This window comes from Pan paniscus, chromosome 13, assembly GCF_029289425.2.
Source record: "Pan paniscus chromosome 13, NHGRI_mPanPan1-v2.0_pri, whole genome shotgun sequence".
NCBI classification, from domain to species: domain Eukaryota; kingdom Metazoa; phylum Chordata; class Mammalia; order Primates; family Hominidae; genus Pan; species Pan paniscus.
In genome coordinates this window covers 42235899-42251203 of record NC_073262.2, presented here as the reverse complement: position 1 = coordinate 42251203, position 15305 = coordinate 42235899, and the positions used below count along the sequence as shown (strand labels likewise).

The following is a 15305-nucleotide window of genomic DNA, read 5'->3' as shown; positions in this document are numbered from 1 at the left end:
CTGGAGACCCAAGTGGTTTGCTATATTTTGCATAAGTAATAGAACAGTGCATAAACCCCCTTGCCCAGCATCACTTAATACACCTGCTTCTGCTGATGCTCTTTGAAGATGCCTCCGTGGAGGGCATCGCAAACTGCTCTGCACATTCATATTCAACCCGTGTGCAGTATGCATAGACCACTGCAGGCTGAGAGCCACGTGCCTGGCGCCGCCCGCCTCCAGCACTGTCTCCAGTCATTCCACTGCGCTCACGAAGAAGTCCAAGAAATAGAAAAACATAAAAAGCTATTGTCCATGTCCAGTGAGAAATGAAATGCACTGGACCGAGTATCACAACTTCCTTAAAATAATACAATTTTATCACGTTTGCATCTGATCCTGCTCATGGTTTGCAAAGTCATAAACCCCTTGAAATCAATAGCTTGAGCCATCGCTGCTCTATTCTATTTAAACACATCCTAAGAAAGCAATTTATTACGAACTCTCTATGGTTTCACCTTATCTAAAACACTTAATTCAGTCCATCTCCTGCTTTGCTTTGTAGTGTTGGAAGCAATCAGAAGACTGGAAGCAATTTACTAATAAGAGAACATACCCTACAGCTCTGGCCTGTGAAAAGAGTTTCAGAATCATGATGTAGCCACAAGTCAAATTCTAGAAAGAATTAATGGCACATCTCATAGTTCTTTTATTTGCTGGCTGATTCATTCCAGGTATGATTGAAAATCCTGCATTACAGGTATGGCCTCTTTTGGTGTTCCCAGGGTAGGAAACACATTGTCTTCTACCAGCAACTTTGCTCCAGCTCCCTGAAACATAGTCACTTCTACCACCATGAAAACTACAAAGCAAGGGAGAATCCAGCTTAGTCTTCTAGAAAAAATTAACAGAGAAGAAAAGATATGTCTCACAGTTAAATGAGTAAGGAGTTCTGCCTATACAAAGGCTGTAATCAAATGATTTGGTTTGGGGGACAAAAGCTAGGCTTGTGCATGGACATGGTATTCATTGTAGATGACCAAATCATGCCAGCATCTGATCTCTTTAACCAAAACCTTTCTCCACAACCTCTCTCAACCTGCTTTACCCTCAAGCTTTCTCAAGGGAAGAGAGAGAAATGGACTTATCAAGATGCTTAAGCCCCCCAGGAAAGAAAACTCCTTTCTGCACCACAGTGTACTCCTCTGTAAAGTGAAAGTGTGGACCAGAGAGATTAGGGTCTCTTCTAGCCTTAGAGGTGTGGGATTCTTGAGGACAGTGGCCTAAGAGTGAGGCCAGATGTGGAGCTGGGCATCTGGGACCACCAACAGGGGCCTCAGGAATAGCCCATCCATGTGCCTGAGGATTCCTGTGTTTAAAAGAAACTAATTCAAGATCTCAAGGGAAAACAGATGAATTATATAATAGATGGGCAAAAATGGACAGTCCAGTACATGGCACCAAGCAGATGTTTGATGAACACCAATTCCTTTGCCAAAAACTCACTGGAATGGCTTGCTCTTGGCACATGTTGTTACTTTAATTCAGCAAATTGGCTAATTGGCCAGTGGAGTTCTAAGATTCACAGCCATGCTGCATCCCATTCCATCTCATTCTATCCCATTCCATAAGGTAGGGATCTGCTAAACCTGAGCTTTCTTTTTAGATATCTGCCCCAGCAAGAGGAAGGACACATCTACCTATGGAATAAAAAACAAAACAAAACAAAAGTGGAAGTGGTATGGATGAGCCATAAAACATGATCCTAAGCAAAAGCAGCCAGCCACAAAAGGCCACACAGTATGAGATTTCACTTACAGGAAATGTCCAGCATAGGCAAATCCATAGAAGCAGAAAGCAGATTAGTGGTTCCCAGGGGCTGGGAAAAGGGGAAAATGAGGGGTGACTGCTAATAAAATAAAGTTTCTTTTGGGGTGACGAAATGTTCTTGAACTGGTGGTGATAGTTACACTTCTCTATGAATAAACGAAAAACCACATAATTGCATCCTTTAAAGGGTGAATTATATTTCAATAAAATTGTTGTTAAAAATACAAAAAAAGCGGGAAAACATAGAAAATGGCACCATAGCGGGGGAAAAAAAAATCTGGAGAAGTGAAAGGTACTTGAATTCCTGTCCCACTGGCTGTGTGATCTTGACTTTTCTGTGTCTTAGATTCACCAACTATCAAGTGGGGATATTATCTCTTTGTGAACCTTCTAAATTAACTATGAGGATACTACTGTTAGGAACTAAAGGCTGAATTCAAGGACTCCCTCATTCTGAGAAATATAGAAACAGTGTACAAAGTAACTTGTACTATAATATCTGGGCCACCCTTCAGAAGCAGGTATGGATAGTGAATGGGGCAACTCCTGGTGAGCATCAAGACAGGTTTCCATGTCTAGCACTGGTTCCTTGAAGATGGTTATACTGACCGCATTTCTCATTCTCTTGCTGTATCTCATAAGAAAACAGTCAGCCTGTTTCTACATTTTACAAGGGGGGAGGCTAAGCCCCTGGGATATTAAGTAAACTCTTTCAAGTTACCAAATGTGAAGAACCTAGAACATAGGGGTTCTCTCCCCTAAGGGAGCCAATACACTTTCCACTGGACAAGTAAAAAATAGGGGTTGAAGTGTTGAGTCCTTTTGCACAGTGTGCTAATAAACCTTTGCTTAGTTTGGACATTAGAACCTAAGTTGATCAATTAGGAAGGAAGGAAGGAAGGTAGGGAGGGCGGGCGGGAGAGAGGGAGGGCGGGCACGGGTACACTGTCTCTCTCAAAGGCTGTAGATTCAGAATTTTTGTTTCAGGAGTATGTAAGGGAGGCAGATTTCCTTTTCAAAGTTCAAAGAAAATGGTATGTTTTGTTTTCATACTTCGTTTCATTTTCACTTGGGAAAAATGCCCCAGCTTTGAAGCCTCTCTGTTTAAACTCATTAGGAAAACCATCAATGACAGCAGCTTTCATGCAATCATAGTGGGAGGAATTAGCGTTATGGGAGAGCTGGATCAATCTTCAAATGTTTCATCTATGGAGATGGGAGGTCAGCACCAGCTGCTTGTTCAGCTGGAAAGTTAACATAAACAAATACTTCACTCACTGGGAGAGTCCAAGGGAAAGACATTTGATATTCCCCCTCTGAATACTTCCTCAGAAGGCACATGAAAGAGATAGTTGCTTCTTGAGAACTAAGTGGTCAACTGCTTGGCAAAATGTCTCACCTCGAAGAGCAAGGTGTTTGTTCTTTTAGTGTCTGGAAAGGAAAGGAGGTAGGGATGTGAACATTCACGGAATAGAATCCCTTCCTGTGTAATTCCTAACTTCATTGAAGTTGATATGGAAACCCTTTTAGCGGAGCTGGTTTTAATATATGAAGATATATTTTTTGATATCCAAATATGTTTTAAAGGTTTTTTTGTTTCGTTTTGTTTTTGAGACAGAGTCTCACTCTGTTGCCCAGGCTGGAGTGCAGTGGAGTAATCTCAGCTCATTACAACCTCCACCTCCCGGGTTCAAGCAATTCTCACATCTCAGCCTCCTGAGTAGCTGGGATTACAGGCATGTGCCACCACGCCCAGCTAATTTTTTGTGTTTTTAGTAGAGATGGGTTTCACCATGTTGGCCAGGATGGTCTCGAACTCCTGACCTCAGGTGATCCACCCACCTCAAGCTTCCCAGTGCTGGGATTACAGGTATGAGCCGCCGTGCCCAGCTTCATTTTAAAGTTTTTTAAGCTGTTGAAGTCTCCTTTGCCAAAGATAGAATGTGGAACTTTGTTTTCGTTTTGCACTTTATTCATAGAGCATATTCCATAGCCCATCTGATTGATTCAAAATGGGGTTAACAGTGAGAAATTAAGGACTGCAGATGGGGTGTCTAAAAGAGAGCTAACAGGAGAGGCCTGGTAGGAGGAGGAGAGACAGGGACAAATGGAGGACGCTGGAAGATTAGCGGAGACCCCTGCTACTTCTAACAAAGTTGTTCTGCAAAAATAAAATAAAAAAATCTTAGAAAATGTTCTTCATGCCTACAACATAGCATGGATTAAGGAATTTGTGATCTCAGTATCTGTAAAGGTTAACTCAATATTTTCATTTTTCTTACAAGCATTGCATATGTGGGTATATGCAAATATATATACAGGCAAAAATGGAAAAGTATATCCACACACACAAATATATGACTGTGTGTGTGCATGCGCATATGTGTGTGCACAGGCATTTGAGCTTGAGTGCATGCACTCAGAAGAATACAGGAATACAGGGACTATGACAGGAATACAGGAATAAAGGGACTATGATTAGCAGCACTGGGCCTCATTCCTGCCAAGCCCATCCCAAGGCCAAACTAGAGCCTATTATTTTAGATCTCGGGGAAATTAAGCAGACATAGACTTAAGAAAACACAGGCTGTGGTTAATTTTCCACTTCTTTCTACTAAGAGTGGATGACCAAGCATTTTTGGGACATCTAGTCCTCTGTTGCTATCCCTTAGTTAGCTCATGAGAAAATAAGGTGTAAAACTAAACTATCCAAGATATGAAGCCATCCCTGCCCAACTTAATGAGCAACTAACTAATCCAAAAGGAAAATAGCCATTACTTACACAGTCATAATGTAGATGCAACATGGCATATAAATCAGTAACTCTTGTATTGCAAAACAGACAAATAGATTAATGCATGTTGCAAAGGATGGGTGAAGAGATCGATTAGGTTACTGATTCAGACCGTGAACTTTCTCTCAATATACTGCATTTAACTTTTAAATAAGGTTTAGGAGAACCTGTAACATTTTGCTCACTGACAGAGCTATATTTTACTAAGGGCAGAAATTGGCTAGTCTATAAAAATTAAATTATGCCCCTTTCACTGTATCTAGTCAAGAGGAAAAACTCTAATTACAAGATTGCACTGTCAAACAAATGCAAATTCACATTCTTTATTCCCTGGTTTAAAAATTCATACTGGAGGGGGCTTCTATTCTGAAATGAAAATCAATATTTGAAATATTTTGCAGAGTGCAATGACAAGCAAGAGCAAAAGAAGTGTCATTATCAAGGGTGCTAGTAAATAGACACCAACTCATTAAGTGCAGAGTTAGTGAGAACAAGTCATTCATTACGCAAATATTTAAATATCAATTAGTAAGGACAATGAAAGAAGTTGAAATGAACCTTCCCTTCCCCACAGCCAGTACCTTATTATTCCAGAAATGACCAAAGGGAACAAGAGTGGTGGATAATAATCTCAGCACCTAATAGGAATGTCACTCTGGGGAATAGGTAAAGGTTAATTTCAAACGTACTTCCCAATGGAAAATTAAATGTACCTGCCTCAAAATTTTTAAGAGCTGAGTTTACAGACTTAGTCCAGAAAACTGAAGGCCTATGCATATTGCATGGCTGGTATTTTTTGGAAAGAGAACACCTTTCATTACTGCTTAATGTCAGACTGGCTTAGTTCATTAAATTTTCTTAGTCGATTTAAAGCCCTGGTTTTTCCACATCTATGAAAAAATGCCAGTCCACATAGCACTCAAACTTAAAAATCTCACTGGTTGGTTCTCAGATTCTTTTGACATCCACTTCATGGCCTGTCTACCTGGACTGTTAGGTGAACTTGGTGGATATGAAAAATGGCCTAAGCTCTTTGAACTTTGCCTGGACTATCTTTTCAGGAAGACCTGGCAGGATATTTTACTACATGCTGGCTGTGTGGTATTACAGCAAAGGTGTTGGCCTGAGAAGCAGGCTTCAAGCGCCTCTTAGTAACAGTTGGCTGGTGAACTTGGACCAAGCATCTAATTTTCCTGGACCTTGCTTTCTTCCTCTGTAACACAAAAAGTTTTGTCCAGATCAGTTCTCAACTCGGGTCACCCCAGAATTATTGGGAAGTTTATAAAAGACCCATGGCCAGATATACCACAGATCTATGAAATGGGCTTCCTTAAGCAGAGACCCAGGCATGTGGAGTTGAACAAAACTCCCAGCAAGATTCCAACATGCATCTTTAACTAGGAGTCACTGGGCTCTTTCAGCTCTAGTATGCTGAGATTATCAGGACAACATATGTTATTGATCAAACTTGAAAGAAATTCTGACTTCAATTCTTAATAGCATCATTTAACAGGCATTACCTTCTCTGGAGAGGAGATGTTGACCATGTAATAGAATTACATGCTGACTGGCTGTGGCATGAGGAAACAAGATCCTGAAAGAGGACCACCAGATTTCACGAGATTCTATATGTACAACCCACAGAAAAGAGTCAGATGCCTCGGGCGCTCAACAACAGTTAGCTCTTGTTACTATGATGATTACACTACAACTGTGTTCACTTAACGTTTTAGGTTTGCTCTCTATCCTCGTTGGCAAAAAATTAAATTGGTCCCTAATAAGTACATGGATATAAAAATGGAAGTGCCTTGGAGGTATAAGGCCCCCCTGGACATTGCTCTTTTGATGCAGAAACAGATCCGTTTGGCTTGTTTCTGTGGAGTTTAGGCTTAGAATGCCTTGCTTCCATGTGCACACACCCCGACCTAGCATCCTTCCCTTCATAATCTTTTCCTTTGAGTTCATCAACTGCTTCTGTTTGTCAAACTTCACAATTGAAACTGCCTTATTACTTGATTCTGTCTCTACCTGTTGGGCTGTGACCTGTGGCCAGAGGGGCCTGGTTTGGAGACAAGGTACCTACCTTGTCTGAGCTTATAGAAAACGAGCAACCTTAGGCCAGGCACTTGAAGTCTGTGCTGGAGTTTCTGTGGATAAAATGGAAGTTAAAATGCCTGCTCTGCTTCTTTTACAGAGTGGTTTTGAGGACAGAATGAAGCAAGATGAAAAACAGCACTTTGAAAATGGAGTGTGTGGTATTCATCTTAGATACACTTTTAGAGAAGAAGAAATGTGTCTCAGAAAAAGGACCTCTTCTGACTCAAATTTAGCTTACATCCCCTTCTTAACCATATCCCAGGTGATAAAATATGACACCCAGGTAAGCAGTGGCCTTGTGGACTCTGAAGAAGTTCTTAACGTGTCCACAGTACATTCTCATTTTGTCTGGCTCTAAACTACTGTCTCAAGAAAGCTGCAAATATTTGAAAGTAACAATAAAGTGTTAACAGTAATTCTGACTAAAATCACAGCAGTCCCTCTGGTAGAAAGGCAGTAAATTCTTTGCTCAGGTAAAACGTAGGAAAGAAACACAAGTAGAAAAAAATCCCATTTGTTCAAATTATCCCTATCAATCTTAACTAAAGAATTATCGCCAAGTTTGTTTTGGTTTGCATCATTAATAGCCCAAATCCCACGTGCCAAAATAATGTTTACTGCATTTCTCGGGACAAGTTACCCTTGAGAGCCAGTATGTCTCAGGCTTCCCAGAAGAGTGATTTTGGTGCAACAAATAATGACCTATACAAACCAGCCCTTACAACTGCACACACACACACAACACAGCAGAGTGTCAAGCTAACATCTGCTTTCCAAATAACCATGAGGATAGCAATATGACATTTCCAGGCCCTTCTCTGAGAAGAAATGACTTTCCCAAGGTGTTGGCTTTAAAACTAGAGTCCTTGCATTGATTTGCCAGTGGGTAAAGGGAATCATATAACAGTTCTAATCACTTCACCGGGCTCTGCAGGCAGTTCACAGAACTAAAGGAAGTGGGGGCTTTGGTTCATTCACTATCAGCCATCAAGTTATGCTATTTCCCATCTTTTTAATATCCTTAAAATGGCAAGGTCTGTGTTTATGGTTTTGACCTTGAAACTGAAGTAAGAGCTCTACCTATTCTCCCAAAGTTCCAGATATACTTTGGGGAACTTTGACTTCTGATAAGACAGCTGGGATAGGGGGTGAGGAGAGGGTTGGAAAGTTCTACCTCAGCGAGAAGATTCTTGGTCAACTAGAGGGAGTGAGGGCTATCCCACAAGACCTCCCCTTCCCCCACAGGATGCTCAGGACTTCTTCTCAGCCAGCCAGCAGCTAAGCTGGTAGGGCTGAGAAAGGCATTCCTTTGAAAGATCTTGGCAATTTGTGCCTGGAAGTTGATGCATTAGTTCTAAAATTAAATAAAGATCCTGTAGTGTTCTTCAAGGAAATATGGTGTGCCTCTATGACAAAACACATTTTTCAAGCTCTGACCTCTGGGAACTTCAACTAGCTCCATATTTCAGGCTGACAATGCTCACAGGCTACTGTCTAGTTGCCCAAGCCAGGGCTGGTTAGCCATATATTTTCTACCTCCATCAGCTTTTAGCATAGGGAGGTGAAGGGAGTAAATAAAAAGAGGAGAGCCACTAATTTAAATGCACTTCCCCTCCCAAGACCCTTGGGGAGAGGCCTTGGTAATTAACTCTAATGAGATTAAAGTAACTTGGAACTCTTCATTTTCCCAGCACTGTAAAACTAAATCTGCGATAACCAGTGTGTGGGCATTAAATCAAAGTCAGTCCTTTTTCTTGTTATTTAATGGCCCCCTCACTCCCACCCCACAGCCCAGGCTTAAGAGCGAGGGGGAGGGCTGCCAGGCTCTTACCGGCACTTTGCTCCATCACTTCTTTCTGACACATGTCTTGAACGTTCACCGTGCAATTCACAATGAACTCGGGGGAGGAGCAGTCGTTGTTCAGCTGGAATTCTTCACACTGGTAGCACTGGATTTGCAGCGCAAAGCCTGCGAGACAGACGCAGTCGGGTTCAGATCCGGCCCCCACAGAGCCCACCCCGGAAATCACGACCATCCCACGCCTCAGAGCCAGGCGGCTCCCAGCCTCTGGCAGGCTTAGACCACTCCTGGGTCTCCGGGTAGGGCTGGATGTGGCTGAAACCGGCAGGGGGCGGCGCGGGTACCTAGGGTCCTACGGAAGAAAGTGGAATAGTGCCCGCCACCCCTGGACCCCGGCTCTAGACACAAAGCGCCCATCCATTACCACCCCAGGCCTTTTCCCAAGAAGTTGAAGGGAGGGTGGGGACGGTACCACCGCCAAGAGCGAAGTAGCTCTGGAGACGTGCGTTAGCTCCAGCCTAAGCCAAAGGATTTGCCTAATTGCTAATTGGTTACAAATTACTTAATTACTATTTTGGCACCATTCGTGATTACATTCGCAGACGTCTTTTCAGTTTTTATTTATTTAATTTTTAAAGTCAGCGTTTCTGTGCCAGGGCTCTGAGGATCCCTGAGCGACCACCTGGGAACAAGGGTGGAGGTGCCAGACGCCAAGCGCTGCTGCGCCGCAAGTCCCCGAGCCCGGGTCGGCGGCCCTTCTCCGGGGCCGTCCCCGCGGCGACCCGAATGGCCACAGAGGGTGGGAAACGGCGTTTGTGAGCGCGCGCACCCTGGATCCCCGACCCCGCAGCCCTTTCTTCCAGGCCCCGGCTTTCAGGACAACCGTTCGACTAGGGTCGGTGGTCGGGGTTCCAGCTCTGCAGAGCTTAGTCAGGAGCCAGTAGGCGAACTGGAGAGAGGACGCGAGACCTTTGCGCCTCTGGACGCTTCAGCCTGGCTGTTCTCGGTGTACGCGCTCCTGTCTAGACCCAACTACCCGCGCTCCCGCAGCCCCACGTCTATCGCACTCTGAGCGCAGCAACCCAGCTTCAGCGTGGCCGCAGGCTGCCTCGCGCATCGCTCACCTGTCGGCGGCGCCACTCCCACGGGGTGCCGGAGGCGCCAGACAACTTGGCAGGGTTCGGGAGATGTCGCCCCCTCTCCCTCGCCCAGAACCCAGTACCGCTCGGACCCTCCCTCCTCTCAAGCCCAGCTTCTCCCGACGGTGCAGCCGGACAAGCTGCAGCCCGGAGTTCCGCAAACCCGCCGCTCCCCGCTCTCCTCCTGCAGCGCGGGACTTGGACACTTTCCCAGCCTCGCGCCCCGGGGCACCAGTCGCGGCCGCCAACTCCCGCTGGGCAGCCCCAGCGCAGGGCTGGCCCCGAGGTGGGCGCCTTGGGGGCAAAAGGGCTGGCGGGTAGATGGATTGTGCGCACCTGGCCCAGGCTGCTGGCCTCTGGGTATTCTCACCTGGAAGCAAGAACAATCCGCAAAAAGTTGCCGCGATGCCTAGGACCCACATTCTCCCGGAGTCCCGGGGCCGGGAGAGGGCAGGCGCATCAGAGGAGGCGACAGCAGCGGAGGCTGCCCCGGCTGCAGCGGCTGTGGCTGCCGAGGCTGCTGGGGCCCGCGCTGCTGCCGCGGAGACGACGGTCGTAGCTTAGAGGAGCCGCAGGTGCCGCTCGCGGAGCCTGCATCGCCCGCGCTCGGGCTCCCGGCTGCGGGTCTCTGCTCCTCCCGCTCGCGCTCCCGGGCCGAGCACCGCGCCTCCGGAGTTGGCGGCTGAGACCGAAGGAACTACTGGCGATCCGGAGCACCCACAAAAGTCTCGCCTTTTCTCCCTACCTCCCACTCCAGGCATCACGTGACGGCTGCCGAGTTGGGGTGGGGGTGGCGGGCGGGGAAGGCTGGGACGGTCGCTTCACATCCCCACCCCCTTCCTGTCTTCCTCTTCTCCCGCCTCCGCACGTTCCTGGGAAAGGGGCGCCGGGGGGCGGGAGAGAACTGGTAGTTTTCTGAGGTGGGGAGGTTGGGGGAGCGGCGAGGACGGCGCAGCAGGTGCCGTGGGGACCTGCCGGGTGCGGACTAGGGTCTGAGGACTGCGTGCCCGGCTGGCCCTTCGCACGTAGGAACGCAGCCTCCCCACTCCACGTCCTCTGCGCCTTCCAGGACTGGTCAGCACCCCAGCGACTGGGTCCAGCCCACACAACTGAGGCTGTCCCGCTGCGGGCCGCTGGAGCCTGGCGCCCCGGGAGGCTGACAGGAAGGGCGCTCGTTCCCGTGCGCCTGGCAAAGTTCCACGACCGCAGGCTCCGTAGGGTGTCCTGTGCAGCTGTGCCCCCTCTTCCTCCGCGAAGGCCTTCTGTCAAGAACCAGCTCGGCGTGGCCAGTCTGGGTGGGGGTGTGGTGGGGACACTGCCTTAACTGTCTCACTTGCCCGGGCCGCCCTCCCTTCTCCCGCCTGCGCGCACCGCTGGAGGGTGCATTGACACCGCCCTGGTCGCCTAGCCTAGGAGAACGCCGTGCCGGGGACACCTGCCGTGAGGTCCTACCAGAAAGCAAATCAGGGTGAAGAAGAGGGTTGTTCTCCTCCATTCCTTGTCTCCCAAACGCCAGCCGGCTCCATTCTGCTTTCCCCAAAGCCACCGATTATTAGCATATACTCCCACGTCCTCTCCCGAAAGGCCATCCCAGCCTCGGACTCGGCCTCTGGCTGCTCCCCACACCCCTCAAATTCCTCTTCTTTCCGCAAAGTCCAAGTGACCCACCTTGCGTACTCCCGGGGATGCCCCGGTGCTATCTTCGCCTTCCTTCCCGAGCCTTGCAGCAGGTGGTGGGGGAGACCGCTTGGCCGCCGGAGTGCGTTGGTGCCCCCGCCCCCAATCCGCACATTCCCATCCCCTTTCCCCACATCCTTAGGGAGCATCCATTTCCGTGGAAATCGCCTCCTAAGCTTTGCTCCTCTTCACCCTTTTCTCCCCCGGCCACTTCTGGGGGCAGCTCTCTCAGGCCGGGACGCTGATCATTTATTTCTGCATCCTCCCAGCAGAGCTGGTCTGTAAAGGGGCTTAAATGACTTTCTTTGTAATTCCTCTGCAGAGATCCTTCCATATCTGCCCCAGGCTCCTTCTCTCCCTCCCTCCCTCTCCCCCTTCTTTCATTTCTATTTGGTTAACCCCTCGGGGAGACTGAAATGCTTTGACCATTACTCACCTGTCTGCAGACTCTGATCTTACAATTGGCTAAATTACTATCTCTGGAGCAAAAGGGCCAGTTTATTTATTCCTTCTGGGAACCCATCGTAAGATCACGTGTGAGTCAGGATTCAAGTAACTGACTGGGCCAAAAGGTCCTTGAGCAAGTTATTTTCTGTTTTCAGAGGGTGCAGATGTGATATAACTTTTATTCAGAAAGGAAACAAAAAGATTTTTTAAAGTCTGAAAGACAAGGACATTTTACATAATTTTCATTTAAGATAAAATAAAACAAATTGCACAAATTAACCAAATAACACTGATCATACAATACTCTTTAAAGAAACAGTTATGTGCTAAAGTAGCCATATAGATCCTAAAAATATTTCTATTGGGCCTAGTTTACAAGCTCCTGTACATAAGTAATTATAAATAGTTCACATCTAGAAAAAATACACATAACCTTTAAAATAGAATTTATCCTTACATATAAACAGTCTTTGTAGAAAAAAAAAGGATATTAAAAAGAATTCTTTGTAGCACCATTAATTTTATTTTTAAAAGTGAACATTGCAAATAGAAATTTGTTTTCATTTTTAGAGTGCCCAGATTTTAATAAAAAGAGCAAGAAGATAAAAATCAAATAATATTCAGGATCATAGAGAAGCACTAAGTAAAAGACAATCTAAAGAAATGTCTGGAAGGAAAAACTGGTATTGGGAATAGAATTCGGTCATTTCTGATACAATGTCACACTCCCAATCAGTGTCCACACTTCAGGACCCTTTTCATTTTTCAGCAGAAGTAGAATGACACTTACTACTATCACCTGAATCTCTGGCAACGAATCTGAAATTACACTAAAATGAACATTTCTATCAAATTCAGATTTGTGAGATGGAGATGAGGAGGAACCCTCCGATTTTTTGGCAGGCCCTGTTGTAGGTTTACAGAGTGTACCCACAAACAATTTGAGGACCAGGACAATGAACTTCACAAAAACTTCAGTTGGGATTTTAAAAAATATATATTATCATCAACTTCTAAGACTTAGTACATTATTTCAAGAGCATGGCACTGATTCCATTTATTGCTGTCTTTTTTTGCTACAAATATAATTTCTCTTCCAAAAAATTTACAACTTCTGTACAAATATTCAAAAAAAGTGCAAAATTAAGGATTCTGTATCATAGGTGTGTTTACGCTTAATCCTCTTGAAACACAATAAATGGAGTCTATCTTTATTGCCCTGTCAGAGAAATAAGCTCTGGTGGGTTGCCTGCTGTGAATTTGACAAGGAAGGCTCTGGTACTGCAATAGTTTATTATTGTTATCTCTAACGAGCAGTGCACCCCACACCCCCACCCATCATTTCTTAAGCGCTCCAGTCCCAGCTCACTAAGGGAAGAGATGTCCTTTATACATCATTTGAACCTTGACTGGCACAGGAAGAGAAGCTATCATATAAAGAATCACTCAAAGACTCCAAGTTGTCTACCCCAGGCCTATCTGAACTACTCAAAGATGTTTCTTCATTTTTTTCTTTTTCTTCCTTCTGTCCTTCAACCTTGTTCAGAGAGTTCTTCTCGTTTTCTAATAAAATCACAGTATTGCTGTTAAATTTATTGAATGACTCCAGGGAAATTTTCGATAATCTATTCTCGGGATCGTCTTTTGTTTCTTCAAGTTGTTTCAATTTCTGCAATAAAAAGAAGAAAATATTAGAAACATATTTCTTTGGAAAATCAAGTTATCCTATCTAATATTCTATTATTATCTGTATAAAGTACAGTTTAAAGGGATAGAGAAAATCTACAAGTCTTTAACAATCTTCTAGTATAATTAAATGTAATAATAAAGCCAATTTTAGGGATAAATCAGGACTTTAATCATTTTACTGAGATAAATAGGTCCAAATTTGCAAACCAGTTAAGTGCCACTTAATTTCATTTTAAATGGATCCATTTGAAATTTGTTCAGGTAAAGTGCCTTATTTTTCTTCATCGAAGTTTCAAACTCCTCTCTTTCCTTGCTAAGTATTAGTTGTACTTTTTCTAAATATGAGTAGGTATTGAATTTCAGCCAGAAGTTATGGTAATATGGTTTTTTCTAATTAAAAAAAGACATAAAAATCCCTTAACTTGCCATTTTTGAATACATGTTAAGCTTGTTAGAAGCATTGCCATTTTAGTATTTTGTCCCTTTATGGGACTTAAGATATTTGAAAGAGATCTCCAGGTTTTTGGGTGTAGATCCCAGAAGGCCCAAGGGCTTAAAAATTAAAGTGGCAGGTGAACAGGTGAGTAACCCCTCTGCTCCAGAAGGTCTAGTAATACCAGTTTATACTGGGATATTACTGTTATTAATACCCTGTATGATGTATAAAGCACTGCACCAAATTCAATAATTATCATAGGTAAACCCTGTAAACATGAATATATTCGGTTGCTCAGTTGGCTCCTAAGGGCTAAGGTGAGGACAGAGGGAGGCACACTTGCCAAAAACAATGAGAAGAACAGACGTGTAAAAGTGTCTACAGTATTTCTCATCTTCTTTTCCTCTTTCCAGCAGAAACTCCATCCAAACACAGGAAAGAAGCAGGCCCGGGGGCTTGGAGATGATAGTAAGTGTTACCATTTATTAAGCATCCACTAGGTAAAAGACACTTAACAGATTCTATCAGCTTTTTCACAAACCTACAAGGTAAACGACCCCATTTTAAAGAGAAGGTATGCAAGGCTCAGAGTGACAGAGATATTTGCCCAAGGTTGCCCAGCAAGTGGCAGAGAACAGGATTTGAATTTCTGTCTGGCTGCCTTCCATGCTCTTGTTCTTTCCATTAAACCATGTTCTTAGGTAATAAAGGACACAATGTCCTGTTTTCCATTTTGCTACCCAAAAATTCCACTTAAATAACTTGCCAAACCATCTCTAACAGTTGCAGTTCTGCTGTGCACCATGCTCCCCACCCCCAACATTGTTATGCTGGACTTAACAAGGTTGCAATAAGGAAACTGTGTTTTGATTGGGAAAATAGATATAGCCAAAGCCTATGGATTCTCACATGCTAATGTGAAGAATGGAAAGAGAAGAGAGAGATGGAAGTGGATGGCTTCTGTGTTCCAAGAGCAGACACGGGCAGAATTTCTCTGCTATAGGAAATGGTATAATTCTATGGGAATATTTGAAAATCAACCTAGATCTAGTGCTTATTTCATTATACTACTAACGTGCAGAAACATTACTCACAGAGCTAATTTTCAATCTCAAACAGCTACCCTGAAACCAGAGGCGGGCTAAGGAACAGACTCCTAGCTGATTACAGAAAAGTGTCTCCATAATTAGAAATAACTCCATCCAAGGGCCCCTTTCAACACCGTGCCAATTTGCCTACATTTACCAAATGTACATAAATAAACGGCATTCAATGCAATTTTCTCTTTACCTGGATGTCTTCTCCCTTTTTCTTCATTTAAGAACCACAAGTATTTTTCTTGCCTATTTCTCATCTATGTGGATCTCAAATTCATTCAACACACACTCATTAGAGAAGCTACTGCAAGGCAGGCT

The 15305-nt window shown here is 44.7% G+C and overlaps 2 protein-coding genes across 4 annotated transcripts in view; both read right to left on the bottom strand.

Annotated features, from left to right (window-relative positions):
• The window catches only part of LYPD1 (LY6/PLAUR domain containing 1), a 30367-nt gene extending 19857 nt beyond the window's left edge, over positions 1-10510 (bottom strand). The window contains exons 1-3 of one of the 2 annotated variants that reach the window (XM_008976376.6): positions 10178-10407; positions 10012-10050; positions 8533-8670 (exon numbers count right to left, since the gene is read on the bottom strand). In XM_008976376.6, the coding sequence (XP_008974624.1) occupies positions 8533-8670; positions 10012-10050; positions 10178-10238 (238 nt within the window). In that variant the 5' untranslated portion in view covers positions 10239-10407. Of the gene's footprint in view, positions 1-8532; positions 8671-10011 lie in introns of both variants that reach the window. The other variant, XM_003822800.7, reaches the window with a different exon arrangement.
• A 1242-nt stretch (positions 10511-11752) lies between these two features.
• NCKAP5 (NCK associated protein 5) overlaps positions 11753-15305 on the bottom strand; it is a 1001373-nt gene continuing 997820 nt past the window's right edge. The window contains exon 18 of one of the 2 annotated variants that reach the window (XM_055108550.2): positions 11753-13434. In XM_055108550.2, the coding sequence (XP_054964525.1) occupies positions 13153-13434 (282 nt within the window). In that variant the 3' untranslated portion in view covers positions 11753-13152. The remainder of the gene's footprint in view (positions 13435-15305) is intronic. The other variant, XM_055108553.2, reaches the window with a different exon arrangement.